Source organism: Cyprinodon tularosa, unplaced genomic scaffold, assembly GCF_016077235.1.
Source record: "Cyprinodon tularosa strain WSP-4 unplaced genomic scaffold, ASM1607723v1 ctg296, whole genome shotgun sequence".
Lineage (NCBI taxonomy): Eukaryota > Metazoa > Chordata > Actinopteri > Cyprinodontiformes > Cyprinodontidae > Cyprinodon > Cyprinodon tularosa.
In genome coordinates this window covers 193102-220278 of record NW_024039003.1, presented here as the reverse complement: position 1 = coordinate 220278, position 27177 = coordinate 193102, and the positions used below count along the sequence as shown (strand labels likewise).

General features: G+C 38.5%; 2 protein-coding genes across 2 annotated transcripts in view; one reads left to right on the top strand and one right to left on the bottom strand.

Annotated features, from left to right (window-relative positions):
- The window catches only part of atp8b4 (ATPase phospholipid transporting 8B4), a 55619-nt gene extending 41508 nt beyond the window's left edge, over window positions 1-14111 (top strand). The window contains exons 23-28 of the mRNA XM_038291165.1: window positions 1327-1550; window positions 1629-1712; window positions 3520-3765; window positions 5701-5839; window positions 5919-6049; window positions 13347-14111. Coding sequence (XP_038147093.1) covers window positions 1327-1550; window positions 1629-1712; window positions 3520-3765; window positions 5701-5839; window positions 5919-6049; window positions 13347-13655 — 1133 coding nt within the window. The 3' untranslated portion in view covers window positions 13656-14111. The remainder of the gene's footprint in view (window positions 1-1326; window positions 1551-1628; window positions 1713-3519; window positions 3766-5700; window positions 5840-5918; window positions 6050-13346) is intronic.
- Window positions 14112-16109: 1998 nt separating this feature from the next.
- galk2 (galactokinase 2) lies at window positions 16110-26999 on the bottom strand. The gene is made up of 10 exons (XM_038291203.1): window positions 26758-26999; window positions 26576-26664; window positions 24571-24694; window positions 24372-24465; window positions 24091-24237; window positions 21712-21810; window positions 21452-21604; window positions 21079-21289; window positions 18835-19036; window positions 16110-16547 (listed from the first exon to the last, which is right to left on the bottom strand). Exons 1-10 carry the CDS (start codon window positions 26805-26807, stop codon window positions 16340-16342), a joined length of 1377 nt encoding a protein of 458 aa, XP_038147131.1. The 5' UTR covers window positions 26808-26999; the 3' UTR covers window positions 16110-16339.
- Between the last annotated feature and the right edge of the window lie 178 nt (window positions 27000-27177).

Here is a 27177-nt window from a genome sequence, read left to right as displayed (position 1 = left end):
TGGACATTATTTTTGTAAGCCTGTTAAAACCAAGATTCCCAGAAGTGATTAAAATGCGGTTGATAGTCGCTGCACAAATACGACCCATTTATAGTTGTTGGTGTTTAGATATGGTTTGTTTCCGGTTCCTTTGGTTTGGGTGGTGGTGTTTGGTTTAGGTTGACACACTGACCTATATTTTGCCCTACCGCTGGTGGCGCTGTGGAGGGGAAAGCTATAAAGGTGAGATCTGAGAGGGCAGAAAAGGTTAGAGTGATGGGAGGTCATTACCGCTTTCTTTAGCACACAATAGCCTGCGTCCACTGGTTAAGTTCTTTCATATCCACACTCTCCATAATTACCTGTCCATCTTGCTTGTTGGAAAAGACCACCACTCGGATCGTTTGTTCATTAACAAACTGACTTCAATAAATAGGAACGCCCATAAATTATCTCCCGGTCTGGACATCATTTTGTAAAAACGTTAATACCAAGATTCCCCGCATCCACAAGCGATTTAAAGGTGGTCGATAGTCGCTACCAGATCACTTCTCTTCTGACACGAACATTTTGTTCTCATCAGATGCTTTTTATCCACTGTCTTCATCTGTTATCATTAATTATACCTTTAATGTGTTTGTAAATCAAATAAAAATGATGACCAGTAACAACTTTATAGCGGAGATCTGAAATGCATTTTTAGACATCCATTTCTGATAGGAGTAATGTCATTTCAGATATCTGAAATGTTCATTTTCGATATTAGCAATACTATTAAAGATATATGAAATATGAACAAATCTATGTTAAAACGGCTGCTTAAAAAAGTAAAGATTTGTAGATATCTGATATGTAGTTCTTACTAGTACAAATTTGATTCCAAAGTGTTTAAAATTTAATTTCTACTGGTAGAAATGCAATAAGTGATATCTAAAACACAACTAGCTGACTATTTGATGTTAAAATGGAGCCTCCAGATGTATCTTTTTAACAATAAGCCTTCAGTCAAGCTAATAAATTTCAAAATGGCCTGCCATACAAACACTTAAAGAGACTTTTGAGAAACCCATTAACCTAACAGTCATGTTTTTGGACTGTGGGAGGAAGCTGGAGAACGACCCCGAGCCGGGAATCGAACCCAGAACCTTCTCGCTGCAAGGCAGCAGTTCTATCCACTGGATCAATGAGCAGCCAGGAATAAATAAACCTGGTTTAATCATGCACCCTTGTACCTCCCTTAGTTTTGAGCTTATAGATGTTGTCTAAAATGCAAACTTGTTGTTCCATATTTCTATAATGTCTAAAGGAAAGTGAACCACATTGTGCTTGTTCCTTTTGCTGCTTCAGCCGCCCACATTGGTGTAGGCATCAGCGGACAGGAGGGGATGCAGGCCGCTCTGGCCTCAGATTACTCCTTCGCTCAGTTTCGATTCCTGCAGAGGCTCCTGTTGGTCCACGGCCGCTGGTCCTACTTCCGAATGTGTAATTTCTTGGCCTACTTCTTCTACAAGAACTTTGCCTTTACCCTGGTTCACTTCTGGTATGGTTTCTTCTGTGGTTTCTCAGCACAGGTAAGGAAAGTGTGATATATAATACAATCTGAGGCCAGTTTTTAATCAATTATCCTTATAACTCCTTTCTTTCCACAGACTGTGTACGACCAGTGGTTCATTACACTCTTCAATATTGTCTATACATCTCTACCGGTGCTGGCAATTGGACTTTTTGATCAGGTATCGTTAAAAACAACAAACAAATAATAAAACACTTGCATAAAATAAAAAAATAATAATAATAATAACTGAATTTTATTGATCTCTCATTGGAAAAATTAACCTCTGTTTTTAACCCATCCCCTTGGTGAGCAGTGGGCTGCTATTGTGCGACACCCGTGGAGCAATCGGGGGTTAAGGGTCTTTCCTCAGGATTCCAAGCTTTATGCCCTAACCACTTGGCTGCTGTTCTGTCAGACCAGCATACCCATAGTCAACACGCATGCGCAAGACGTCAGATTTGCATTTTATCCTTTTAGTTTTTTACAAAAAATAAACTTTAAACTACCTCGACGGGCGTCTGTCCCTTTAGCCATGTAAAAAAAAAAAAAAACAATTTAAGAGGTTGCCATACGCTTAAAAAAACACCAAATAGTAAGTAATTAAATGTTTTTTTTTGTATAAAACTAAAGGGATAAATGGGTTTTGACTATGGGTATGCTGGTCTGACCATGTATGCTCATCTGACAGAACACCTCCACTCCCTGTTGCATTCAATTTGAATGTATAAATTTTATTCTAAAATCGATGCAAATCTTTGTATTGCAGTAGATGTCATTTCATGTAGACTCATATGTTAAAAACAACCTTTAACTCAAGTACAACTGTTCTGTTATTGACCTCCTAACGTCCACTAAACTTTTTTCTGTAAAAGAAATGTAACTAAAGCTTGTTTTTAATTATTTTGTAATTTTCATTGGTTGTTAGAAGGTTTCTGGTCTTTTAGTTAGAAACCTGTTTCTCTAAGACACTCTCAGAAAATGCACTAATATTTGAATCAGATGGTGTTAATCTATGTATATATATATATATATATATATACATATATATATATATATATATATATATATGTATATATATATATATATATATATATATATATATATATATATATATATATATATATATATATATATATATATATAAAATATGATTATAAAACAACATGGGAATAATCCCTGGTGGAATTTTAAATCTCATTTTATTTGTTTACACAGCTATAAAACAAAAAGTATTTGTGAAAAAATAATTTTGAAACATGTTTTAGAAATCTTAAAGCCCCATTTGAAAGGCATGTGGATGAAACACCATGTGACTGTGTTTTGGCCATTTCTATAAATAGATAAACATCAGCTGAGCCCGGAACCGTGCCCGCCAGGCTTAAGGGTTTAATCAGTTTCCTATTGACAAAAGGAGAGTTGCACAAAGTACTTATATTAGAAATAAATATAGAAATAAATAAGAAATAAGAAATTTGGCACCAGTAAAAACAATTATTTCTTAATATGGATTCTTATCCCTTTTCTGAATGGATTCATTTAAAGGTTTGATATTTTTATATCAAAGTATCAATTGCAATGAAAGGTTAGTTCACTTAGTTTTGTTGTGAAAGTGACACTTAAAGAAGATGCTTTATATAACTTAATGTCTCCACTTTTTAAGACAGAGTCAATTTATCCAAGTGAATATTTAGTTGATTCGATGCTTTATCACATATTAAAGCTGCAGTATTACAGTATTTTGTTTATTTTCTTTACTCTAATTTATTCTGTTATTTTATACACTTTTTTTAAGGTCCACATTTGTGTGAACACTTTAGCTGTAATCGTTTGCTGTTTTAACACCACAATTTCCCCCATTGTGGGACAATAAAGAGATTTTTTTATCCTCTTCCGTGTTACCTTCAGCTTACCATTTGTTGTTCTATTGCTGTAGATATTTAAATTAGATTCTTCATCTGATCTTATTTCTGACACGTTTCTGCCAGGACGTCAGTGACCAGAACAGCCTCCGCTACCCGAGTCTGTACAAACCGGGCCAGCAGAACCTCCTCTTCAACAAACGGCAGTTTTTCCTTTGCACCCTGCAGGGGATGGTGACGTCGTTCCTGCTTTTCTTTATTCCCTACGGAGCCTTCTCCATCATGGTGAAGGAAGGCGGCGCGGACTTCTCCGACCAACAGACTTTTGCCGTCACCATTGCAGCATCGTTAGTCATCATCGTGAGCGTTCAGGTGAGAGTCTGAACAGAACCTGTTTTTTGCAGCAAAATACAATAATAAAGAATGGAAACGCTTTCTTTTACACAACATCTATAACCATTTAATAACATGGTAATAACATAGCAAGTTACACTATATTAGTAGGTAAAACATAAACACATTATGGAGCATTTTGGTACGTGCTGTGCTTTAAATTTGATCAGACAAGGTTAATTCAGACTTTTTAAATGCCAAACTGTTATTATCAGCTAACAGTCATATCACTGGCAGAAGTAAATTAATGTGTTATTATCCAGTAAAATGCAGTTTTTTACTGGACATATAACAGAAAACCAAACCTAGAAGATGGCACGCCTATCTCCTTAACTAAACTCTTATTTACAGTATATGTATTTATATACACTCTCCGGCCACTTTATTAGGTACACCTTTCCAACTGCTCGTTAACACTTAATTTCTAAGCAGCCAATCACATGGCGGCAACACAGTGCATTTAGGCATGTAGACATGGTCAAGACAATCTCCTGCAGTTCAAAGCGAGCATCAGTATGGGGAAGAAAGGTGATTTGAGTGACTTTGAACGTGGCATGATTGTTGGTGCCAGAAGGGCTGGTCTGAGTATTTCAGAAACTGCTGATCTACTGGGATTTTCACGCACAACCATCTCTAGGGTTTACAGAGAATGGTCCGAAAAAGAAAAAACATCCAGTGAGCGGCAGTTCTGTGGGTGGAAATGCCTTGTTGATGCCAGAGGTCAGAGGAGAATGGCCAGACTGGTTGGAGCTGATAGAAGGGCAACAGTGACTCAAATAACCACCCGTTACAACCAAGGTGGGCAGAAGAGCATCTCTGAACGCACAGTACGTCGAACTTTGAGGCAGATGGGCTACAGCAGCAGAAGACCACACCGGGTGCCACTCCTTTCAGCTAAGAACAGGAAACTGAGGCTACAATTTGCACAAGCTCATGGAAATTGGACAATAGAAGATTGGAAAAACGTTGCCTGGTCTGATGAGTCTCGATTTCTGCTGCGACATTCGGATGATAGGGTCAGAATTTGGCGTCTACAACATGAAAGCATGGATCCATCCTGCCTTGTATCAACGGTTCAGGCTGGTGGTGGTGGTGTCATGGTGTGGGGAATATTTTCTTGGCACTCTTTGGGCCCCTTGGTACCAATTGAGCATCGTTGCAACGCCACAGCCTACCTGAGTATTGTTGCTGACCATGTCCATCCCTTTATGACCACAATGTACCCAACTTCTGATGGCTACTTTCAGCAGGATAATGCGCCATGTCATAAAGCTGGAATCATCTCAGACTGGTTTCTTGAACATGACAATGAGTTCAGTGTACTCAAATGGCCTCCACAGTCACCAGATCTCAATCCAATAGAGCATCTTTGGGATGTGGTGGAACGGGAGATTCGCATCATGGATGTGCAGCCGACAAATCTGCGGCAACTGTGTGATGCCATCATGTCAATATGGACCAAACTCCCTGAGGAATGCTTCCAGCACCTTGTTGACTCTATGCCACCAAGAATTGAGGCAGTTCTGAAGGCAAAAGGGGGTCCAACCCGTTACTAGCATGGGGTACCTAATAAAGTGGCCAGTGAGTGTATGTTCAGTTTTATAATACTTTATTTAGCTGATCATAAGTTACAATTTACTTTGTAAGCCATTGGTAGGCGATGGCAGATAATAGAAACTGTTATGCAGTAACCTGAAGGTAATTACGCAGCAAAAGTCTCCATTGATACATAGTAATGAAACATGCAGGTAATGTTACCTTGAAATTATATACCTTAATTTGGGGTAATTACCAAATAAAGCTTTACCTAGTAATATAGTGTGACTACCCTGTTATCACATGGTTGTTGATGTACTGTAAAAGAAAGCATTACCTAAAGAATCCCCCCGTACTGATTGTGATTTCTGTTTCTAGATTGGACTGGATACCCACTACTGGACGGCAGTCAACCATCTGTTTGTGTGGGGGAGCCTGGTTGTGTATTTCGCTGTACTATTTGCAATGCAGAGCGACGGCTTGTTTGGCATTTTCCCAAATAATTTCCCGTTTATTGGTGAGTTTGGCTCAGAGTGATAAGAAAACAAATGGATGGAAACCGAACAGGAATTAAACTTTGATTATGGTCGATTCAGGCACGGCTCGTAACTGTCTTTGGGAGAAGAGCGTGTGGTTGGTCGTCCTGCTCACCACTGTGGTCTGTATTTTGCCCGGTTTAGTCGTCAGCTTTGTAAGAGTGGACCTCTTCCCAACGCTAACAGACAAGGTGCAGTAAAAAGGAAACACATTGCATGCATTAAGAAGACACAATCCACTCATAATAAACTAGATTTACCAGCATAATGCTGCAGATAAACAAGTGATTGATGTGGGTTTATATATACTGTATGTATACACACACACACATACATATACACATACATACATATATATATACATATATATATATACATACATATATACATGTGTATATATATATATATATATATATATATATATATATATATATATATATATATATATATATATATATATATATATAAATACATATACATATGTACATATATAAATACATATATACACATATATATATATATATATATACACATATATATATATATATATATGCACATACATACAAATATATGTATATATGTATGTACATCTATATATGTATATGTGTATATATATATATATATATATATATATATATATATACATATACATATATAAATATATAAATACATATACATGTATATACATATACATGTATATGTATATATATATACATATACATGTATATACATATATATACACATACACATATATATACACACATACATACTTATATACATATATATATATATATATATATATATATATACATATACAGGTGCTGGTCATAAAATTAGAATATCATGAAAAAGTAGATTGATTTCAGTAATTCCATTTAAAAAGTGAAACTTGTATATTATATTCATACATTACATACAAACTCATATATTTCAGATGTTTATTTTGTTTAATTTTGATGATTACAAATGACAACAAATGAAAATCTCAAATTCATCATATCAGAAAATTAGAATATTACTGAAGACCAATAAAAACAAAGGATTTATAGAAATGTTGGCCAACTGAAAAGTATGAACATGAAAAGTATGAGCATGTACAGCACTCAGTATTTAGTCGGGCCTCCTTTGGCCTGTATTACTGCAGCAATGCGGCGTGGCATGGAGTCGATCAGTCTGTGGCACTGCTCAGGTGTTATGATAGCCCAGGTTGCTCTAATAGTGGCTTTTAGCTCTTCTGAATTGTTGGGTCTGGTGTATTGCATCTTCTTCTTCACAATACCCCATAGATTTTCTATGGGGTTAAGGTCAGGAGAGTTTGCTGGCCAATTAAGAACAGGGATACCATGGTCCTTCAACCAGGTACTGGTAGCTTTGGCACTGTGTGCAGGTGCCAAGTCCTGTTGGAAAATGAAATCTGCATCTCCAAAAAGTTGGTCAGCTGCAGGAAGCATGAAGTGCTCTAAAACTTCCTGGTATGTGGCTGCGTTGACCCTGGACCTCAGAAAACACAATGGACCAACACCAGCAGATGACATGGCACCCCAAACCATCACTGACTGTGGAAACTTTACACTGGACTTCAAGCAACGTGGATGAAGTGCCTCTCTTCTTTTCCTCCAGACTCTGGGACCTTGATTTCCAAAGGAAATGCAAAATTTACTTTCATCAGAGAACATGACTTTGGACCACTCACCAGCAGTCCAGTCCTGTTTCTCTTTAGCCCAGGCAAGACGCTTCTGACGCTGTCTGTGGTTCAAGAGTGGCTTGACACAAGGAATGCGACAGCAGAAACCCATGTCTTTCATACGTCTGTGTGTGGTGGTTCTTGAAGCACTCACTCCAGCTGCAGTCCACTCTTTGTGAGTCTCCCCCACATTTTTGAAGGGGTTTTGTTTCACAATCCTCTCCAGGGAGCGGTTATCTCTCTTGCTTGTACACTTTTTTCGACCACATCTTTTCCTTCCCTTCGCCTCTCTATTAATGTGCTTGGACACTGAGCTCTGTGAACAGCCAGCCTCTTTAGCGATGACCTTTTGTGTCTTGCCCTCCTTGTGCAAGGTGTCGATGGTCGTCTTTTGGACAACTGTCAAGTCAGCAGTCTTCCCCATGATTGTGTAGCCTATAGAACTAGACTGAAAGACCATTTAAAGGCTTTTGCAGGTGGTTTGAGTTAATTAGCTGATTAGAGTGTGGCACCAGGGGCCATCAATTTTGAACCTTTTCACAATATTCTAATTTTCTGATATGATGAATTTGAGATTTTCATTTGTTGTCATTTGTAATCATCAAAATTAAACAAAATAAACATCTGAAATATATGAGTTTGTATGTAATGTATGAATATAATATACAAGTTTCACTTTTTAAATGGAATTACTGAAATCAATCTACTTTTTCATGATATTCTAATTTTATGACCAGCACCTGTATATACTAGGGCTGATTAATCAAGTATTGAAATATTCGTCAACTAATTTAGTAATCGATTAATCGTTTACTAAAGACTAAAACATGCCTTTAGCTGACAGAGCGACCCACTTAGAGCAGTAGGTATATGAAAATTGTAGAAATAAATATGAAAACATTTTTCATTTAAGATAAAAGAGGTATTTTTTCTGTCAATATCTTTTATACCGAACTCCTCAAGCAGAAAAGTTTTAGTCTCACTCGATTTAATTTAATAAAAAGTCTTCTTTAGGGAATGGACTATGTCAAAATAATATAATTCTTAAAGGGTAAATATTATTTTACATTTTTTGACAAGATATAATGTTGTCTAATGGATAATTTTTATGATTTTTTTTGAGGATTTAAAACGTTATGGTAATGTAAATATACTCATTAAAGTGACATTTCTAAGCAGTGTTTCCAAAAACTGCTTTTTATGAACAAACAGGTAATTTGACGTCACCTCAGGGAGTTGATTTAAAAAACAACTGCTTACATATTTTTCTAAACACTGATAAAAGTGAGGCTCTAACCTGAAATATCCTCTTTAAATGATTCTCATATGAATTCCTACTGATCTATTCATATAACCAGATATGAAAAAAGCATTTTTACACTGTTGTTAAAGTCATTACTAACTACCATAACATGATTCATTTGCTGTTGAATGTTAATACAATAATAGGATAAACATGTTGCATAATCATTCACAGTCACATAATTCAAATAACAGCCAAAATGTGTTTTTACACCTGCAAAGCAAGTTGAGATCAGATTGAAAGGAATCGATTTTAAATTATCAGAATTGGAATCGATTACGAATTAAGTTTTAAGTCACTCAGGTCGACTGCAAAATTAAAGTTTAAAAAAACAAAAAAAGCAGGAATATTCTTACCTGAAAAGAAAAAACGTATAGTTGCAAATTGTGTTGTTTCAATACAGACAGGGGCGGATTTACCATTAGGCAATATTAGGCAGTTGCCTAGGGCCCCGAAGTTCCTTGGGGCCCCATTAAACGTCATTAAAACGTCATTAAAATGAAAAATGGAGAACAGATAAGCAGATCATGGCTTGTCTACAGTAGGGTGACCAAACGTCCGTATTTCACGTCCTGTCCCGGGCGTCCCAGGTTTTTTTTAGAAAGTGAGGAAATGTCCTGATTTCACTGCGCACGACGCTCCGTGTGACGTAATCCCTGAGCCGCGTCAGTGCAGGCAGCCCTGCTCTTAATCAGAGGCTCTGTTCAAAAACCTGGGCTGCATCCTCCAAGGACGCGGTCTACCTAGACTGGATCCTTCGAAGTCCTTGAAAATAAGGAGGCCGGAAGAGTTCTGTCTGTAAATTTGAACAGGTCCTCCCTTCGGCGGGTTTTACCGCCTATGCTCTGTTGCTTAGCAACCGTGAAAGTTGAAACACAAAGCAGGAAAAGAATGAATACCGAGGTTTTCAAAACTGTTTGTTTATTTATTTATTTTTTAAAAAGTTAAAGTGAACAAAGACTACACTCAAAAGAATCCAGAGTGGAATAAAGGTTCCAGCCACCGGGAGCAGGAACAAATAAAATCAAATGTAATGATAGAAACCTTAGTCAGTTAAATAACCTGCTGCTGTCATTCTGCACATCTCTGATGTTGCTGCTATTTTCAAATATCCATTATTGTAAAAATGTCCATAGCTGCATATTGGTTATTAATTCTCCAGTTTTATATTGTTAAAACACTTTACAGAATTTTATTTTTTATATTTTAACTCTTCCCTATTATGTTATTCTTATACATTTCTCTAAGGTCCTCATTTGTGTGACCATTTTCAATAATCTTTCTGCTGCTGTAAATTTGCCCATTGTGGGACAATAAAGGGATTTTCTATTCTATTCTATAAAAGGGTTAGAAATATATAAGTAAATCTAAACAATGTATCTACAAAATATATCTGCAAAATCTCTAATTTTCAACAACAAAAAATACTTAGTTAAGCATATTGTGCAAAACAACAATAAAAAAATTAAAATCCTATCAGATTTATAGTTCCCACTCTGCAGATCTATTAGAATCGGTCCTTAAATTACAGCCAAACCCATTTACACAGTAACAGATTAAAACCTTTGGATAAACCAAACATTACCGCCACATATCTGACTCAATAACCATTAAAACAACTATTTTCATTAATTTCAGACGGAACTATTCACAGAGTTGTATTATTATATTAAACTGTACTTCAAATTTTCACAACTGTTCTGTGCCAAGTAACATTTCCTCTGATCACGTAGCAAATCCCGATGATGAGACATTTGTTCTTTCAATACCCCCCCCCCCGCTCCAAGGTGTCCTGGTTTTCCCAAATGAAAATATGGTCACCCTAGTCTACAGTGAAAAGAAGGACTGGGTTATTTACTTTGGCCTTTTTGGAAACACAGGAAGGAAAAAATCTTTCATTCCTTTAGAGACAGCATGAAAAGTCAGCTGAGTACAAAACATAGAGAGGAAAACAAGAAGAAAAGGGACAAGAAGAGAGGGACACAACCTAGAACAGATAATGGATGTCTATTCTATTAACATTTCTCTATCTGGAGAACGGGGCTGTTTATGTGTTGTCTTCTCCATTCAGAGGGCCCCCTGCCTGTCTTTGCCTAGGGCCCCACATTTCGTAAATCCGTCCCTGAATGCAGGGTTTATAGTTTTACGTTTTTGTCGTGGGAAAAAAAGTATTCAACTATTCACTCCAGTTAAATAAATGGAGATCGATGGATTTACCTCAGTCGACACTTTATTTTTATCTTTGAAAAGAGAGAACAGTTCATCATACGGCCCTTATTGCACGGTAATCAGCAGAGATGGCGAAAGTACTCACTTTCCGTACTTGAGTAAAAGTACAGATACTTGTGTTAAAAAATACTCTGGTAAAAGTGGAAGTACTGATTAAACTCCTTTACTTAAAGCTACAGTGTGTAATAATTACAGGGATATACAGTCAGAAATGTAGTATATTATACATAACTATGTTATTTATCATCATCTACGAGCTCAGCCTCTTAACCTTAATATTTGCGTTGCCTTAGAATTCGTTATTTATAATTACATAGGAGCGGGTCTCGCAGCCATGGAGGCAGACATCTTTGCGCTACGGCAGCACAGAGCCAACAAACTAGCGATTGCGAGATCGCCAAAACGTCACAACGACGTAGAAAAAATAACGGGTATATTTATTATCTTAAGTCTACATGAAATCTATACCCTACACAGACTAATGAAATACTATCTGTAAAATTATCTATGTAAACAAACCTCATCACTTGAGAAGGTAGGTGATGCGGACGTCGTGGAAGACATTTTGTCCCGTAACGCTCGCCGTACTGTTGGGGGGGAGAAGCGGTGGGGGGGAGATGTTCATGTTGCTGCAGTCTGCAGTCTGACCGCTAGATGTCGCTAAAAGTTACACACTGTAGCTTTAAGTAAAAGTAACAAAGTATAGGCTTTTAAATTTACTTAAAGTATAAAAGTAAAAGTAGAAACCACTTTTTTCATGCCGTTGCCTACATTTTAAATGGATGTCTGCCAATAGGACTAGATCTCCGTTGTGTTCATTTTCAATCATCTCGTCGTCCATGCTACTATGCTAACGCCGCCGCCACCAAGCTGCAATGATTTGCCGCCAATGAATACCGCCGAATCTTTCGATTCATCTTGTAGTGGTGCGTCAAATGCAACGTAGATTCCCATCCAATTAGATTGAATTTGGTATTGATGGCGTGAAAAATAATAACGGTAACTCCATTGAAATGATTCAAAACTAAAGTAACGAGACAATTTTTTTAAATGTAAGGAGTAGAAAGTACAGATATTTGTGTAAAAATGTAAGGAGTAGAAGTAAAAAGTCGCCATAAAAATAAGTAGTAAAGTAAAGTAAAAATATCAGAAAAATCTACTTGAAGACTTCCCATCTCTGACTAATCAGCCCTGTTCTGATCTGGGCAGCATTCGTTCCCCCTTACTTACCGTACATAACAACGTACAGACTTTTTTTTTTTTTTGTTTAGTTTTTGCAGCACTACTGGCTCTTTTTTTTTTCTGAGGTCAGACTGGAACCCGGGTCGGCCACATCAAGGACTAAGGCCTCCGTACATGGGTTGTGCGCACTAACCACTGCGTCACCTGCACGCCCAACTTACAGGAACTTTGGTTTAACAGTAACATGTAATGAATAAACCTTGAGAAAGAATCTGACTTGTTATGGTGAGAAGTATATTTTGTCTACAAACACCCTCACTCAGGCATTGTGTGGCTTTGCAGGTAATACATAGCCTGACGTAGTCCGACTCAATTCTAGTCAGAATGAGTCTGATGCTGCTCCATAGAGCTGTGATTATGGGGCGTGTTTCGAACGAACCAGGAAAAAAAATGCCTCTGCACTCAATTGGATAGACCTACAACCAATAAGAGCAACGGAGTGCGTGACGTATGTTAGGCGAGGCATAGTTGTTGTCAACAAAAATCAAAGCGTGCAGTTACACGCCTAGAATAAGAAAATGAGCCTTGATCGCGTTTCTCTGTTCCTCTTTTAAAATTAATTTGCTGTCGATATCTTCTAGAACAGACCTAATAGCAGAATCTACACACCTCAACTCTCCAGCGGCAGCCATTGTTGTTGTCGCCCATGCGCGCTTTGGTCACGTGGTTGATTACGTTACTGTTGATCATCTGTCCATCATCGTATAAAGCCCGCCCTGACAATTTGATTGGCCCGCCAGATATTGTGCGAGCATACTCGCGCTACTATTGAGCAATGCCAGTCCGAACTTCCTGACCTCAAACATTGTGGGCGGGACTAAGTTCGGAATGGCACCCAGGCTAGGTAATACAGACTGAGTGAAAACGTTTATAGTGAGAAAATAGCATAAATCAATATATGAAACAAGAGAAATCCAAATTTTCCGACCACACAGAACGACTCCACTAAATACAGAAAATGCTGTGAAATCCAACAATCTCAGAGAAATAAGAGATTGCTTCCATCTCTGTCTTTGCTCTGTGGTCACAGGTTCGTCATTTGCAGCAGTCCAGGAAGAGGCACAGACCTCAGGAGCAGAGCCTAAGGCGAGTCCGCAGAACCAGCTCCCGCCGCTCTGCCTATGCCTTCTCCCACCAGCAGGGCTACGGAGAGCTGATCACCTCAGGCAAAAACATGAGAATGAGCGAAATATCTTCCACTCACTCCCTGGAGAGAACAGCACAAAGTTCCAGCTGGATAGAAAACATCCTTAAGCGGAAGAACGAAGTCTCGTGCATCTCGGCTGAAGCACCAGAGAACCATAAAGACTCAAAGGCATCAGCAAATAGACTGCAGTAACACAGGAAGTGCCTCAACAAAATATTCATACCCAATTGTCTTTACACATTTTTTATTCTGCAAAGTCGTACATTAATGCATTTGACAGTTTCCTTTGAGATTGTTTTATGGATTTAAATCTGAAACCAAAATTTCTGTCCAGCCCCTATGGTCAAAACTTTATACAATTGCTTTTTATATTTCACTCATATATGATTTACAACATTTGTGCATCTGTGCACCTTCCTTCTTTTGCAAAAAAAAATCAGCTCAATCACAATGGATTAAAAGCATATGTGCTGACCCCACAGAACAATGCTGCCACCACTATGCTTCACCTTGGGGATGGTGTGTTTTGGGTAATGTTATTGGAAGGTTTTTTAATATTGTCAGGGTTTGGTTGAGGTTTTGAGGACCCAAATGCAGAGGTGAGGAGGCAGAGGTGACTTGTAGTTTTAATGTAGTACTCACAAGCAACTGAGGCAGGAATCCAAGAATCCAACATAAAAATACAGAAAAAAACAGAACCATCAAGGAAAACATGCATGAGGAGCCAGGAAAGAATGAGGAACTGCACAGGGAGAGTATATATGGGAGACTGAACAAAGACAGGACTAATGAGCTAATTGGGAGCAGGTGTGAACAGAGGATTCTAGAAGGGAGCTAGGGAAAAGGAGACCAACACAAGAGGGCAAGCAAGAAATACCTAAGAACTCAAATATATCCAGAAAACACCACAAAATATTAATTAAACCAATACAACTGGAGAACAAAGAAAAACATGGATGAAAGTGAAACTGAAAACTCAAAGAGAAAACTTACTGTGACAATTGTGCTCTCAACAAACCCTCACAGACCTTCCCAGAACAGCTTTATTACTTTAAAGTGGATTCCACTTACTGACCTCTGAATGCTGCACTACATACTGTGGCAGCCATTCAAAATGCCCCCTCCCAGTCAAACAGCAGCCGAATGGCAGCACACTTCCCAGCAACTCCCAGCAAAATCCCCTGCAACTCCCAGCCAGTGGCCTTCACCTGGGCACGCATATTTTTTACTGACTCCACCCTTTCACTGAATTACAGGGACTGATCAGGAGATGAAGTTTCTCTTTAGATCTTAATGTCAACAAATAATGTCAGAAAGAATATTTTAGTACAAATATTGATGTTTATAAAGGAACTGTAGGGGAGAAGCCAAGGGCCCTTCAAGGAAAGTTGGGAAATTCTGAATGGCTACTACCACACCTTTTACAGTTTTCCTTTTTCATGTATTTCAATTTGAATAGTTTCTCTTTACAATTTTGTGTTGTAATAAAAAATGTGAAGAAGTTCTGAGGGTTTGAATATTTTGATGACCATTTGCATGGATCTGATAAACTAAGAACAAGCTTTGAATTTTCTTCATTTGGATAAATCAAAGCTCAAAGTATACCTCAGTTTTTAATGGTATGAATGGGTAGGCTCTGAATATTAAAGAATATTAGGAAACAAAATAATCTTTACGGTCTGGAATTTTTCTGGTCTGGATAAGTTTGGTGAAAATAACTATAGGAGAATAGCGATATATTTCCATACTTTACTTCAATCAGAAACCTTCTTTTTCTCCCCTCTGTCCACCGTTCTACCTACTATCCTTCCCTCTCTTTACTTCCTCTCCAAGGTTCTTTCTTCCTACCTTGTGTCCTTCTTTTTTTTCCTGTTTTTCTTCCCTGCCCTGCCTAATAAACCATTTTTCCTTCATTTTTTTTCCAATATCCTCCCTTTTTCCAATTCTTTTCTTGTATCCCACCTCTGTTCAGTCATTTTTTGTCTTTTCGTCTTTATCTGCCTCCTTCCTTTCTATGCATGTCTTCAAGTTTTTATTTTTTGCAGGTTCCATTTATAAAGCAGGTTTGATCATTTAAAAACTGGGAGATATTTACATGAAAAATGTATAGGAGCCCTGAGATTACCTCGAAATGATTTACCTCTGTAATTTGAAGTAGTGGAAGTTATTTTCCCACGGAGAACGCTTCTGAAAGCACAACAAATTGCCTTTTATTGATTCTCCATTTTGCCTGCTCCAATGCTATAAAACAGCAGGGATAGAGAATATGTGCCTTGTAAGGTTTTATTTGACCATTTATTGATTTATTTGATATTTTCCTCGACTCTAAATGTATAAAAGGTGTAGAAGACAGTTTCTGAATGCATTAAAATGATTAGATCTAAAATACTCAATAATACCAACAGTGGTTTATCGATACGGAGCGGCGTTTGCCTCAGACCAGTAAGACCAGCCACAGTTGCTAACTGGATTAGGGAATAAATGTCCGGAAGCCAAAGCCCAGTTTGTGATTTTATATTTACAACTTAAAACTTGTCTTGATTGTGTTCTATGTCAAGTTTGCATTGTTGTCAGTTAATTTGTTTGCCTTCTAATTAAACCTTTTTTGGAGATAATGATCCCTTCAAGTGCAGCTGTGTTCTTTTAAATATATGGTTTAGTTTTATTTTCAAAGGGTTCATTTGACATCATCTCTCAGAATAAAAAACAAAATTACAAAAAGAAATTCAAGCAAATACAAATCACAGCAGTGTATATTGATTCCCTCGTGTTCCCATCTGTAAAATGAGCTAAAACATAAAGCACAATTATTCCCAGCTCTTCAAGCCGATTAGAAAAATAAAGTTTGCAAAGTAAACATTGGTGGGTTTGAGGTTTTACTCCTCCAGTAGAACTGCAGCTCCTCCCCCCGGCTTCGTCACAAACAAACTTTGTTTTTCCATGGAAGCTCTGCGTGGGTCTGACATGTAGTAGGCCTCTCTGACGGCTTTTAGGAAGCCCTCCGCCTTTTCACTGGGAACCATGGAGACGGCACAGCCTCCCCAGCCTGCTCCTGTCAACCTACAGCCAATGGCTCCAGACTTCCTGCATCCAGAGGAAAGAATCAGGATCACAGCAAAGGGTTAAAAAAAACAGCTTTCAACAACATTAATTCGCAGGGAAAATGATTATTAAAGCAATGTGAGCGATAAGAAGGGACAACAAAAAAGGCCGTTTTATTGCACTGAAAGACTCCCGCAGTTTAGGACTATTCTAGTGCCTTGCATAGAATGTAGGATTGGGTCAGATCCATGAGTAAAAGCTTAAACCAACAGCTTTATTTATGTTTGTTTGTAGTAGTAAATGAATTATGCTGCCTTTAAAACAAGGCATAATAAAAGCAGTAATTGCATATTTAAGATTCGTGTAAATGTGGGATAGCTAAACACGTCAATCTCAGTAAATTACAATATTGTTAAATAGTACTGTATTTTTTGTGATTTGATGTAAAGAAATCATAGATTAAACTGCAGTGATTCATTTCAACCATTTCTGTACTCATTTTTTTTATGCACACCGAATATTAAACACTTATTTTTTTTTTTTTTTTTTTTTACACATTGAATTCCTTATACTGAATTTATGCAAAAAAATTGCAACTGCAAATGTGTTGACCTTTTGGTGAACTCCAGCCAAAGCAATCTACACTCAATGCAGCCAAGCAGCTTCTAGCCAATGAAATGAGCTCATTTGGTCACGTGACACAACAGTTGGGCGAAGCTTTGTTTCCGGCTGAATGAAGCTGATGAGTTTTTCTTGTTACATAGATATGATTACAAAATGTCAGGTAGCTGCTAACAGATAGCCATTAGAGTTTTTCATCTAATCAGACCGGGTGAAACAACTAAGCCGCTAGTGCGGCACCCCCCGTCTGCCGAGGCTCTTTTTTTTTTTTTTTTTTTTTTGACAAAATGAGCTATGCCGCCCCCTGCTTTAAAGTAATTAATTTATTAAAAATGTAATGTAATTGACATTAAATGGATACATTAATATAAAGTAAAGTAGAAATGTTTGGGAACTTCTGTTCTAAAACACACTAGGAACATTTTTTGACAATGCACCAGTTGTCTGGATATTTTTACACCTCCTCAGCTGCACAATTTAATAAAAGTAGAAATTATAGAATAGATTTGTGTAACTTATACATCTTTTTCAGCAAAAGCAAAAACATAAAAAAATTTGAATCTCTCTTAATAGGGCTTGGTCGTCATGACGTAAGCAGTTTAGGTTGCCGCCATATTGACGGCCTCTTTTACCGCGGCTCAGACTACTGCCTATGACTACCACATACTGTACTCCTTCTCAGCCTGATTAATTTGACCTTATCTTGATTTCAACCATGGTAAACCGTTGCTGTATTGTGGGCTGTAACAGCTCAACACATGATCGCCATGGGAAAAACATAGAAAATGGGTTAACTTTCCACCGCTTTCCTGCCTGGAGGCGTAACCATGGAGACCAAGCGTCAGAGAAAAAGAGTCGTCGGCTAGCTTGGATCGCGGCTGTAAGACGACCGAACATAACTTTCCACAGTATTCCAATGTCAATAAGAGTGTGTTCCCTGCATTTTCATTCTGGTAAGGTAAAGATGCACGGTTTTATTTTATAGCCTACTTTGTTTCTTTCCCTCAAAGTTGGGATCTTTTACGGGAAAACAATAAAAACGGCAGCGGGAAAAGGCTCAAACACGTGAGAAACCCGGAGGGTTGGCAGTTAACGTTACTAACTACACCTTTGAAACACATAGCAGCTAGTTAAAAGTACATTACATGCGTGAGTGGTTGTTAGCACTAGCGGTTAGCAGTTACTAAACTAGCAGGTTTCAGAGCCCGTCTGATCACAGCTTACCTTCGTACAGATTACTGTGTTCCCACTGTTTGCTGGCTTTATGATCTGCAGCTCCTGAACCCATCCATTCATGAACTGCATATGAGACTCCAAGGACTTGTAGCTTCTGAACTGTTTTGAAGTATAGGCGCTCACTCATCGGTGCTCCACTCATTGTTTGGAACTTTATATGGATCCAAATTATTAATAATGCTGATTTTGTCAACATACCGGTCCGAGGCTTCTCTATTTAGTGTGTCCTGGTAAATTCCAGATCTTTTTCGGGATTTTGACATCTTTTTTCTCTCTACTTCTACGTCTCTTCTTTCAACAACAACGTTGTATCAGAGCTATGTTTACGTTTGCGTAGCCGTCAATATGACCGCGACGTCCCACAATGCAACGTGGATCCCGAGCCCTATGAGGCTTTGCATCAAGTAGCATAAACTTTTTAAACCCGACATCACAACAAACAAGATCTCCTTTTTGGTCCCATTGTACTCACAGACAGACGTCCACTAGCTGATCTAGTTCTGCACAGCTGCACTCGTACAGGTCCCTGCAGCTCGCGTGGCTCTGGTTCATCAGTTCCCCCAGCAGCTGGAGAGACTCGGCAGATCCGGCGTCGCACACGCACTGAAACTTCAGCACGCGCGCAGCTTCGCCGTACACATGCTTAGCTCGCTGGTAAAGCTTAAAATGCGTTACTGAAAGAGACGAGGAAGAGTGAGAAAAAATACATACAACACATTTTAAAAGAGGTTTCAAACCGTCTTAGTAAAATCCAAACTTTTCTGATGTTGACGCATATTTTGCAACATGCTTTATTATTAGTGGTGAGCATAGATAAAAAAAAGTTTATCTAAATTATTCTAACTGTAATCTTGGAATTAATCTAGATTAATCTAAATTAAAATGGCTCATTTGAATTCTACCAAAGGCCTTCCTGAATCAGAATCAGGATTAATTCATTAATTCCTTGCAGGAAATCTCTCTCTGGCAGTTTACAGAAGTGCTACCTAAACAATAAGTAAATAAATCAAAGTAAGTCTTTAAACTAGTGCTGCACCCATGACATTTTTTGGCCCCGATACCGTTGCCCAATACCTGGCTGTGCAGTATTGGCTGATACCATCTGTTTGAAATTGATGTGTGTATATATATGAAGAACTGTATACTACCTGGATGTAAAATAATCGCCATCATGGCTTTGTCAAGCTGCTGCCTACCTTTGTGAAATAGGAAAAAAGACTAAAATTGAATCCAGTAGAACTTTTTATTGCCTACCTGGAATGGGTTAACCATACTCCGCCAGATGGATTTGCTCCACATATCCATCTGGAAACCTTCCGTTGAAGTAATTTTGGGAAGGGGCGAAAATACTGGTTAGCTGATTGGCCTATGTTGGTGATAGACGGGCCAAATAAACCAATCAGATCAACGAAGCATATGACCAGTGTTGGGCACATTATTTTGAAAAAGTAATTAGTTATAGTTACTAGTTACTTCTCCCAAAAAGTAACTGAGTTACTAACTGAGTTACTCCACAATAAAAGTAACTAGTTACTAGTAAAAGTAACTATTGCATTACTTTTGCGTTTCTCGCCCCCGTAACCCTCAGCACCCAGCCCCCACCTTCTCGCCGTGTGTTTCCAAAGCCAGCTGAATAGAGCGGACGACAAAGACAAGAACCTGCAGAGAGTTTAGCATTTATTGCAACTCAACGTAAATGACATCAGAGGGGGGATGCTATCTGATGGGCCTATTAACCTCGTCCATCCATCCATCCATCCATCCATCCATCCATCCATCATTAGATCGTTCACGCTCTCCGTAGTTCCGCTGTGGCGCGAGCACAGCACGGCTGTTACACGCCTTTAGCGAGCATGCGCGTTTCCTGTCGCTTGCGCGGTGAATCGTGCCGCCTGCGCTGTGCGGAGATGCAGGGGAAACCGTATCTGATGGGGAAATGCAGTTCGCTGGAGTCCTCCTCACTCTCCATCCTCCCCTCTCTCATGACGCATGCACCAGCCCTATCATGATAAAAGGTTCATTGTGCGACCTGAGTAACGTGCAGTAACGGGGTGTCGGCAGTGTAATAATTTTGATTACTCGTTACTAAAAAAAGGTAACGCCATTACTCCCATCACTGCATATGACGTACTAACAGATCGACGACAAAAACAAAACCACAAGCCAGGCTACTCTTGCCGAAACCAGTCGGGAGAAGAGCAAAAACATCTTTTCCTCTGAGAAAAGCCTCCAGAGCAGTGTTTTGCTCTTCTTTCAGTGAAGAAATACTCTGTAATTCCGATAAAACTTGCTCGATAGCCACGCTAACGCTAGTTTCATCGGCTGAAGCCGCCATGTTCTTTAGACTGAACTGTCGCGCTTCTCGTTGCGTCACACCTCAACCCGCCTCAAAGCCAACGCTGATTGGACGTTCGTTTGGTGAACGGCTCCAAATTTTCTTTAACGGAGAGTCTCCAGACTGATCTGCGAGTGAAACCTTGAAAGCTCGCGAGATCAGGATGGTCTCACGAGGCTAGGAATGGGTGACAATAGTTGAAGAAACTTTTAGCTCTCAAAATGGTATCGGTGCCCTATTTGTTGGTACTCGCCGATACCGATGCCACCATTATAGTGCTGGATCGGGGCCCCGCCCGATACTTGTATCGGCCAATACTGCACAGCCAGGTATCGGGGCCAAAAAATGGCATCGGCACAACACTAGTTTATAGTTACCCACCATTTTGAGTGTTGGCGCTCAGCAGCTCTGTGCAGAACTGCTCCGAGGTGATTCCCAGCACCTTGCAGATCTCCTCGCGGCTGTATGGATCAGGATGCAACACCTCATCCACCAGGACCAACATCTCGTCCAGGGAGGCCTTCAGCTCCGTCTGAACCTGAGAGAGCTTCAACATTCGGCTCGGATCCAGACCTTTTGACAGCGCCAACATCTGAGCCCCAAACAGGAGGACGACTTGTGTTAACTTCTAGAATATATTATATATTCTATAATAGGGAGTTTGCAGCGATGTAAATATTATTTTATTGTAAAGTTAAATGGCTGCCAATCAAAAGGTCTAGAAGAAATGTCTCTATCAGCCTATTTAGGTCACCTTTGTTGCGATCCGACACTCAACCACACGGATGTTGTAGTGAGAAGAAGCAGCTTTGTTCATCTCGACGCAGCAGTTGGAGATCACGAACACCGCCCCTTCTGGGAGCCGGACGTCGGTGGCCCTCAGAGGCTGGAACTCGATCAGCTTTGCCTGATAAGCAGGTGAAATTTTCATTTAAACACATAATAACCACCTGAATACGCAGATTTATTGAAACAATAAAAGATGTGGTAGAGAAAAAAAAAATCGGTTCATACAGTTCCTTCCTCTGCCAGGAATGAGATTGACTGGTCCATGCCTCCTCCCTCTGTCCCGATGTAGCGCTCACTTTTGGCACATATCTCAGCTAGAGCCACCTGGTGTATGGATGAGAGAAAAACAAAGATAATACATATATTCTTGTAACATAACCACTATGTTATTTTTCACTTTTTGTATAAAGCACATTAAAGTGTACCAATGACAAACTGTCTTGTAGAACAGTTATGTCATTGATAATATTATTTCAAATCTCGTTTGGACGTTTGGATTTTCATTTTGGAAAGGACTTTGGACTTCCAGGATTTTACTTTGGGTTCGGAGTGTATGGAACTCCTGTTTGGACTTTATTATTAGAAATAAAAAAGAGACGGACAGTTTTGGACTTTCAGTTATTAGGGATGTTTTTCTTTGTTTTTTGCGGATATAAATTGAGACTTTGAGATTACTTATAAATTGGTTGCGAAGGTTTTTTTGGTTTATTTATCATTTATACTGAAATATTATTGAATTAACTTTGGATTCTTGGTAAAAGTGCAATTTTTTTATTATTATTATTTTTTTTTTTAAATAAATCTTTGTTTTTCCTTAAAATTGTAATACTTTGCCTGATTTCCGGCGGTTACCTAACACCTGATTGGTCACCCTGCACATTAAGGCGAAGCAAATCGATTACAGAGACTCGATTCGCGTTAACCCCGCCCCCTAACTTTGATGGGTGAGTTTGACAGATTCTTTTAATGGTTTCGATGCACTGCGACACAGGACCATGAAATAATTAAATGCACACTGAAATAATTATATATTTTTTTTTTAAATAAAATGAAGACGTATTTTATTAAATTAATGACACATTTATATATTTAATTCCTTATTAATTTAATTAATTACACATTTAATTCATTGTTTATCGCTGTATTTATTTATTTAATTGTGGCACTTTATATTAGTGACGTGGTTTTAATTAATGAATGACACATTTATTTATTCAATTCCACATTTAATTAATTATTGACACATTTAATTATTTATTTAATGCTGTATTTATTTATTTAATTTTGGCACTTTTTATCCTCCATAAGTAAGGATAACATGTGGTAATCTTTAAAAAATGTTATTTCTGTCTACCGGTATTTTAACTGGTTTCAAGCATTTTACTGACTAAAGAGCAAAGCAGTCAGTCTTTAGAAATATAAAAGTTGTATAAAGCTACAGATTTGCAGAAGATGCTAGAAGATACATGCATGGATAAGCTACACTTTTCTACTTTTGAAAAACAGGAATGATTTTCTTTCCACTTCAAAATTATGGAATAAATATACAAAAAAATTAGCTTTCTACAGAATCCTTAAATGTGGAAAAGTTAAGGGGTGAAAAAATATATTTTTTGAGAGGCTCTGAATATGGTTAAGTTAGACTTAGACTCAACTTTATCTCTCGGGACTACTCCTTCAGGGAAATTCTGGTTCCAGTAACTTTTATAGTGTATAAGCTATATATGTTATAAAAGAGTTAAAGCAAGATGCCATTAAGGATAAAAATATAGCACACAATATAATGCATAAAAAAATTACTTTAAAACTTTCCTTTTTGATAAAGCTTCTAGTTAGAGTGGCTCAGGTTATCCTGAGCTATCTCTATAGTTGTGCTGCTATAGGCTTAGACTGCTGGAGGACATAGGGACCCCTTTTTCATCATTCTGCTTCATTCTATCTCTATTCTCCCACTCTGCAGAATCTGTTAGTTCAATCTCTAACGTTCTGCTCTCTCTGCTTTTTCTCATAGTAGCTTCATCTGGTCTGTTCCTGTTTGGCTGTGACTCCATCCTGGAGAGAAATATCAGCTGTGCTGCTGCCATCAACACCTTTGTTTCTAGATGTTGGAGCTTGGCCTGTTTTCCAGTGTAGTCCTGTTTCTCTGACTGTGACTAACTGGATGTGCTCTCTTCATCCTCTGACATGGGAGCTGGCTCGGAGCTCGTCTACCTGGCTGTGTGTTTCCTGGACGGGGCCGCCTGTGGAGCTGGTTGACAGTTGCCTTTTGTATCTATGCTTCTTTTTCTATGTCTGCTTCTGTCTCCTTGAACCCCAGTGGGCCTCAGCAGATGGCCGCTCACACTGAGCCTGGTTCTGCTGGAGGTTTCTTCCTGTTCAAAGGGAGTTTTTCCTCTCCACTGTCGCTACAAGCATGCTTAGTGTGAGAGATTGCTGAAGAGTCAATGAGTCGATGCAATCAGCTGGTTTTCCTTAGATAGAAAACTTTGAATCAATCTGACTGGATGATCTGGTGAACTGGAAAGTGACCTGAGATGATATGATGTGAATTGGAGCTATAGAAAAAAAACAGAATTGAATTGAAAACAGTTGGATTATTTTTACCTTAGAAAGAGACTTTTGGTTCGCCTCCATAGTCAAGAGGCCTGAACAACAAACTAAGGCGCTTGAACTGGAGAGACCGGAACTGGGAGGAATGGTTCCATCCACAACACAGGACATCCCAGCTAAATGAGTGATCCCAAACTTCTCCTGGTAAAAAAAACAAAACAAGACAAACACGTCAACATATAACACTCTACGATACCAATCATTTCCCCAGTACATACACATATACACTTAAAGCTTTATTTATTTCAGATACGACCTTCGCCGACACAGCTTACCTGGATACCTTTAACACCGCAGAGAAAATAAAAATACCACTTTGGATTTTCTCTGTCTATGATGATCTCTTCTGAGCAGGACACTTTAAAATCCCTGCAATTATCAGACAATAAATCCTTATAATAAAACAGCAGCTGTCTTTATATACATTTTAGTATTTTAGATTAAATAGAAGTGTAGAATTTATAGGTATCCTACTGGTACTGAGGATTAGTGTTTGCCAGCTGGATCATCCCGGAGTTGTTCACCGACACGGCTGCCAGGATGCTCTGCTCAATAGCCATTGGCAGGACCGAATAACCGCAGTAGTCGATGTGCTCCCCTGTTCAGTGAGGCAAATACAACAGAACACATTTATGGAGTTAATTAAACTGAATAATTGTGTTGTTATGTCTTTGTGTTTAAATATTTTAGATTTTCCTGTTCTTTAATAGTACCGATTTAAATCCAAAAGCTCTGAGGGCTGCTAGAGACTGGAATGAGGGTTTCCTTTTTAGCTGGACACCAAAGCAAACAGTCAGAGCTACAGAGAAAAGCTTTAAAGCTCCATATAGTTGTTAGATTCAGAAAATGTAGGTTTGCAAATAAATAGAAATTGAGTCTACACAGGAAAGAGATTCAAGCAGCTTCTGCAGGAGCGGAAGGAATAGTCCAACCCAACTTCAAGCTTTCCTTCTCCGAATCCCCCCCCTGCAGCCGTCTTTTATTAACAGAACATGACACATGGTTACAAAACAGAGTATTGTTCTGGCAGAACAATTGATCAGTTCATAAAGACAAGATGCTCCATCAGAATGACAAGGCAGGATGGTCTCCTGACGGAATCATGAGACAGGAGTGGAGCATCCCCTCGCACAAATGTTTCACAAGCTAACATTAATTTTATAATCATCGGTGAATAAACCTAACAATAGTCTAATATTTATCATTGTCCTTTGACTTAACAATTCTGATTTTTGTTTTTCAGACAATCTAGAGAATTGTATTTGTAAGTTTGAGATTTTCACATAAAAAAAGTAAGATGATATTGAGAGAATTAAATCCATTATGAGGCACTAAAAAGAGACATTTACCAACTTAAGGAGCTAAACTATTTAATGTGGTTTGGTTAATTTGCACTGATGGGTCCAGCAACACCGATGGGTCGGTGCCTGCGTGGAGCCCGTAGAGCAAAACACTGTATCGGTGAGCGTGTCGTTTCAAGAAAGTCATGTGACCGATACAGCAATTGTTTCTAACTGATTGATTCACTAAACTGTGTTGAAAAACTTTTCTGTCAACATGATGCAACTGCTAAAAAAAAAAAAAAAAAAAAGCATTTTGGAGCAATCTAAAAGGAGTAGGAACGTTTCAGCAGTTGTGTTTTTAATTTAAATTTTCTCGTTGTGTCATCCTGTTCCTCTGTTATCACTCAACTTATCTGAATTAAAGTTAATTTCAAATTGACTTTTAGTTTACCTACTGTTTTATACTGTGCTTATTGTTTTTAAATTATGATTTAAAAATCCACAAGCATCCTCAATCAAATTTCCCCCTAGATTTTCATGTTATATGTCCTTTCTCTTCTTTTTCTATGTCTGCTTCTGTCTCCTTGAACCCCAGTCGGCCTCAGCAGATGGCCGCTCACACCGAGCCTGGTTCTGCTGGAGGTTTCTTCCTGTTAAAAAGGGAGGGTTTCCTCTCCACTGTCGCTACAAGCATGCTTAGTCTGAGGGATTGCTGAAGAGTCAACAAGTCGATGCAATCAGATGGTTTTCCTTAGATAGAAAACTGAATCAATTTTACTGTATCATCTGGCGAACTGTAAAACACCTTGAGATGACGGGTGTTGTGAATTGACACTATAGAAATAAACTGAATTGAATGTTCACATTATTTATTGGCTGCATCTAAAAATAGCAAAGATAGATATGAAATAATACAATATAACCTACAATAACTTTAATTATATAATTGTTTTAGGTCATCAAATCAATTCATTTTAATCTGTCCAATCAGCTGCCTGTAGTGTCTTTAAATGTCCAGCAGGTGTCAGTATTGTGTGAGACAGAATCAATGCAGGATCAATGCAGTTTAACAATGTGTGGAAACGCTTCAAGATGCCTCATTAACTATCACTAGTTTACAGTCACTCAATTCAGTCAATAAAAATCCTTCACAGGCTTTTTATATCGCACGCTTCTAAATATCTATATTTAATTACCTATTAGATTTACCCTTCCAGGTCCACATGCATAGAAGAGAGGAGATTCTCCAAACTTTGCTTCAAACTTTTCTTTTAATTCTTTCAGCCTGTATATGAGGGGAAAAAAAGAATGGTAAACAGAGAATACATCAATAGTTTCGATGACGGATAATCTCCCTCCCCCATAGGCTGCTTCTCACCTCTCATTAGAAGTTATCTTAAACTTGCTTTTGGGTGGACAGGAGGCCATGTTTACCTTCGCAGAGATTATTGGGTTTTTAATCAGTTTCTCGTCGAAATATTCCCACCGCCTGGTGACTGTCAGCAGACCGGGACTCCCGGATTGGAAACTGCTGACCTCCGATCAGCTGAAGCGCTGCCTAAATGACGTTTCTTTCATTAGAGCCGACTCAGGAACAGCTGCAGAGGCAGGAGGCGGAAGTAAATAGAGGAAGACACGTAGACCAATGTATTATGTTCTCTGCTGGCCACCGTAGAAAGCACAACCAAGTCAAATTGAAAATTTCTTCATTAATAAAGTTAATTTCCCCAATTCTTAAACACTTACTAAAAGCATAGTGAACAGAATGTCACAAAAAGTTATTATTTTACATTAACAG

Coding starts and splice junctions, on each gene's coding strand:
- galk2 (XM_038291203.1), bottom strand. CDS start 26,807: ATGGCCTCCTGTCCACCCAAAAGCAAGTTTAAGATAACTTCTAATGAG. Junction 24,466..24,570: donor AACACTAATCCTCAGTACCA/GTAGGATACCTA, acceptor TGATAATTGCAG/GGATTTTAAAGTGTCCTGCT. Junction 24,238..24,371: donor GCGGTGTTAAAGGTATCCAG/GTAAGCTGTGTC, acceptor TTTTTTTACCAG/GAGAAGTTTGGGATCACTCA.